This window comes from Eufriesea mexicana, unplaced genomic scaffold, assembly GCF_001483705.2.
Source record: "Eufriesea mexicana isolate 0111107269 unplaced genomic scaffold, ASM148370v2 scaffold8420, whole genome shotgun sequence".
Taxonomy (NCBI): Eukaryota; Metazoa; Arthropoda; class Insecta; order Hymenoptera; family Apidae; genus Eufriesea; species Eufriesea mexicana.
Genome location: NW_016916180.1, coordinates 309,009 through 313,329, shown reverse-complemented (window position 1 = coordinate 313,329; position 4,321 = coordinate 309,009). Strand labels below are relative to the sequence as shown.

General features: G+C 36.1%; 2 protein-coding genes across 2 annotated transcripts; one reads left to right on the top strand and one right to left on the bottom strand.

Moving 5' to 3' along the window:
* Positions 1-6: 6 nt before the first annotated feature.
* On the bottom strand, positions 7-1,845 carry LOC108552890 (uncharacterized). Its single transcript, XM_017907573.1, has 6 exons — positions 1,510-1,845; positions 1,250-1,415; positions 971-1,188; positions 735-899; positions 485-663; positions 7-237 (listed from the first exon to the last, which is right to left on the bottom strand). Exons 1-6 carry the CDS (start codon positions 1,617-1,619, stop codon positions 98-100), a joined length of 978 nt encoding a protein of 325 aa, XP_017763062.1. The 5' UTR covers positions 1,620-1,845; the 3' UTR covers positions 7-97.
* Positions 1,846-2,233: 388 nt separating this feature from the next.
* LOC108552877 (WD repeat-containing protein 18) lies at positions 2,234-3,698 on the top strand. Its single transcript, XM_017907557.1, has one exon. The coding sequence runs from the start codon at positions 2,412-2,414 to the stop codon at positions 3,696-3,698; it is 1,287 nt and encodes a 428-aa protein (XP_017763046.1). The 5' UTR covers positions 2,234-2,411.
* Positions 3,699-4,321: the final 623 nt, after the last annotated feature.

The window sequence follows — 4,321 nt, the reverse complement described above, 5'->3', positions numbered from 1 at the left end:
TTTCCCTAACTGCCCATAGCAATGACTTTCGTATTATATTGCATTTTTGTGAAAATATCACCACGTATTGAGATATGATTCAAATGAATTACAGATCTCAGTTGAAAAAATCTTCTACTTCAGCTAGTTCTCTTGCACGAGCTTGCTGGCGTGCCCAACGATCTTCTGCAAGCTTATCGCTTACACCCCATTTTTCGTGATAAATACGTTGTCCACACGTTGGGCATTTTTTACCCCCTATAACAAAATGAAAAATATTTGTAACACAAAATGTAAATATTAACACCTTCGCCTACAATATCGTGCAAGACTCGTTATAAGGAAATCGGGCAAAACATGAGTATTATGAATGAGAGCCATGGTCTATATGTAGGTAGACTATTGTAAACAATACGAGGCAAGTTTGTGGTTAAATTTTGGAAACTCAATCGTAACTCAAATGGTAAGGTAAGGGGTTAAAGTGAAGTATATCAATAGAAATTACCATGGAATGGAGGAGTCTTCATGAATGTCACAAGACAGTGTAAATGAAACAAATGTCCACAATAGAGTCTCTCTACATGCATATCTGCAGTTTCGTTTGTCTCTGCATTTTCTGGATTGACTGGTAAACATGTTTGCCTGCACGATTGACAATGCTCTTGTGGCAAAGTCTTCACACACCTATATAATATAATTTAATATTAGATTAGGATAGTAACAACGATACACTAAATATTAATAGAGATACATACTTTATAAGAAAAGAAGTAACAATTTTCAAGGACGGTGAAGGTGTAAAAGGTGCTTGTGTCTTCTTCTTAAGTGGTGGTTCCACACATTGTCTAGCTATTTCTTTCCCTTGACCAATGATATGACGTATAAACAATGAAGGAAAATTTGTATCTGCATCTTCTAAGCTAAACATAAAAATAATATATAGAGAAATATACATTTTCTGTTTATCTTTTAAGTGATTATTGATATATACTTTACGCAAGCAACTGGATAATTATCTGGTACTTCAATCTTAGCCTTAAAAAAATATAATCCTTGTTGAACTTTCAAAGCGATACAAGAATGTTTTTGTTTCAACTTTAATTCATCATCATTTTGTAAAATCCTTTTTATGGCTGAGATCTCATCATAACAGCAAATTAAGGGATTTTCATCAATGAAATTACGGATAAATTTCAATATTGGCAATACCTACGAAAATAAAATTTATACAAAAGGAAAACTATAGCAATTGATAAATTTAACTACTTACTTGTGCTTTTCCCAAAAACTTTTTACATTCCTTTTCACAGACTTCAGTTAAACCATCAAGTAATTTCACAGATAAAGTCTTACTTTTCAGTTCAATTAACAGTGGGGTACGGGGATAGTCTTTAGAGAACTGTATACACGCGATAATTGTTTTGAACTTCGTTTTTCTATATTTTTCATAAATAATATAAATAATTAGGAAATCTATAATATTATTTAAAAACTGCGTACAATTATCATGATTAGTAAACTTAAACTTACGTTATTTCCACTCGCACCATAGTGCGTACGCAGGAAACGAGGCGACTACCATCAACAACATTTTGACAAAGTTTTGATACTTCTTGCAATTCATCATCGATAAAGCCCATGAGAAAATTGAAACAAATATTACTCCACGATCTAGTAGCAACTTATCGGTTATGTTATCAGATCGTATAGAATATATAAAAGGTCAATATAGGAAAATCGAATTTGTAAAAAAAAGTTATACAAATAGGTTGTCACTTAGTTACGTTTCCAAAAATTAAAATTATGTCATATAATCACAATCAAGGTCAGTCGAGGAACCTGTGCTTGATTCACTCATCTGTGTTTTGAAACATGAATCAACAACATTGTCATTTTTCATCATGACGTAACATATCTTAAGTAATTGCATGACATTGAAAAGGAAAGGAGCTAGCGGGGAGAACATTACAGATTCATTAACATATTGTTCTTTATTTCTTGTAACAAAATATATAAAGCAATTCAGAAGTACACAATTAAACAATATTAGAATGAATTGTTATACAAATGAAAGTACTGCCTATTTCTCTTATAAAAAAAATACGGAGAAAAAGAACTTTTTAACATAATCATTGCTTATTTACTTATTACTTATATGTTACTAATATATTTTATGGAATGAACGAAAATTGTGAGGTTATTCTAACCAATAGAATCGTTCCTCTCGCGTCCAAAACATAAATTGATAGGCCCATCTAGTAGCGCCATATTCTATGGCCAAAGTTTAACCTAGTGCAACGCACGTGTTTACGGAAAATACGAAATTCAATTTGGATGAGAAGCACTTTACAAGTAACAAAAACTTATTTATGGCAAAGAATCATGTTAATACTAAAGTAACTATAACAGTTTTCTAAATTAGAAGCATAAAAATGTCGCGAATCGTTAACACGAGGGAAGTGATATTAACTAGTGACAATAGTAGTGAGCACTGGAATGCTGCTGTGTGGGACCCTCAAACAGGTTCTATTTTATCGACCTACAAAAGCGCTGGTACTCTCAGTCATCGAACTCTTCAAGTGTTGAGTGATAGTTACATAATCGGTGCCGATTTAACGAAACCGCGTATTCACGTTTGGCCGCTCAACAGTTCTTCTCCCGTTTCTAACCTCAGATTGACAACACCGGGTAAGGTTACCGCCCTGTGTTGTACGCCCAGTGGCTCCTACATTGTCGCAGCTGTTTCTGAAAAATTGTTCCTCTGGCAAGTGTGTAATGGACGTTTGTTAAAAAATTTATCGCAACATTACCAAACTGTGAATTGTCTGTCGTTCAGTAAAGACGGTTCCCTGTTCGCTAGTGGCGCTGAGGACGGTTTGATATTTGTCTGGTCGTTGTATGGCGTGTTAAACGACGAGCATCCGAAGGCATTACGTTTTTTTAGTCACCACTCTATGCCAGTGAAGGATCTACAATTCGGCCACGCCGGGGTCCGAGCAAGATTATATTCCGTATCTCTCGACAGAACATGCAATGTTTACGATCCCACTAGCGGATTACTATTGCTTGTGCTTGTATTCGACGTACCGCTCACTTGCGTTTCCATAAACATACGCGAGAGTGATTTATTCGTGGGCTGTACCGACGGTAACATATATCGATTCATTTTGCATGAGGCGCCACGTGGGATAGAACATCATGTGCAGAAGGACGGAAATTCGAAGGACGTGTTGATTTTCCAGGGACACAAATCGATCGTGGTATCGTTGTCGATATCGATCAACTGTCTGTATCTGCTGTCAGGCTCGATTAGTGGCGAGGTTCACGTTTGGGATATAAACAGTCGTCAGATTCTTCGAACGCTCGAACACAAAGGAGCAATCACAGCGGCATTCTTCGCCAAGTATTACGAGAACTTTCGAGTCGCAGATCTGAAACCACGCTTGCAATTGTGTAACCTACAAAGGATATCCGACGATGCGGGGAAGGAAAGTGTGATCGAGGTGCTCTCGCAAAATCAAAGCGCGGCGGACATCTTGAACTTCGACTCGTATACGGAGAGCAATATAGACACGACGGAACCGGGGAACCTAACCTCTCAGAAGCTTCTCGAGATGAGGGAGGAGATCGATAAATTAAAGAAAATCAACACAGCCATATATCAATACAGCGTGAATCATATTTTGAATAAGTCACATAAGGATTTAACTTCGTCTTGAACTCTTTTACGAAAATTTGAATACTGGATATTGATTGTCAATGATATCAGGTTAGGTAACGATTTTTTTTTTCATTAGATAACCGGTTGTAATAAAAAGTACGTGTTGTGTACCGTAAATAATGATGATTATCTTACCTATCTTTTGAGATCCCGTTCATACGATCCTGCTCTCCTAAGCTTAAAAACAGGATACGTCTGCTAAGGGAAACCATTAAATTACGCTAGTGCCCACTTAATTCTACCAAGGCAGGTCTGTAACGCGACAGTTGTCGAGGGACTTAGTTCCAGGAATTGCTGACTGTTATCTCTCCTGGGTTTGCTTCAGATGAGAGTGAGGAACATTTGAGTGTAGGTGGAGCGTACAATGGCGGTATGTGGCGTGTAGCTCAGGTCCGTACAATTGTATATAGAGAATTTTTACGAATTACTTGTCATTCTATTTATAAATGTTTTAGATAATTATTATTTATTTCCAAATTATTTCTTACAGTTATTGTGTTTTTAAAATGATTATTATTATTAGAAACGAAGATGACGATACATGGAGTATATAATAAACGATTAAAAATGACAAATCGAGGGAAACATTCGGAATTAAAAAATCTGTACAATACAGATGAA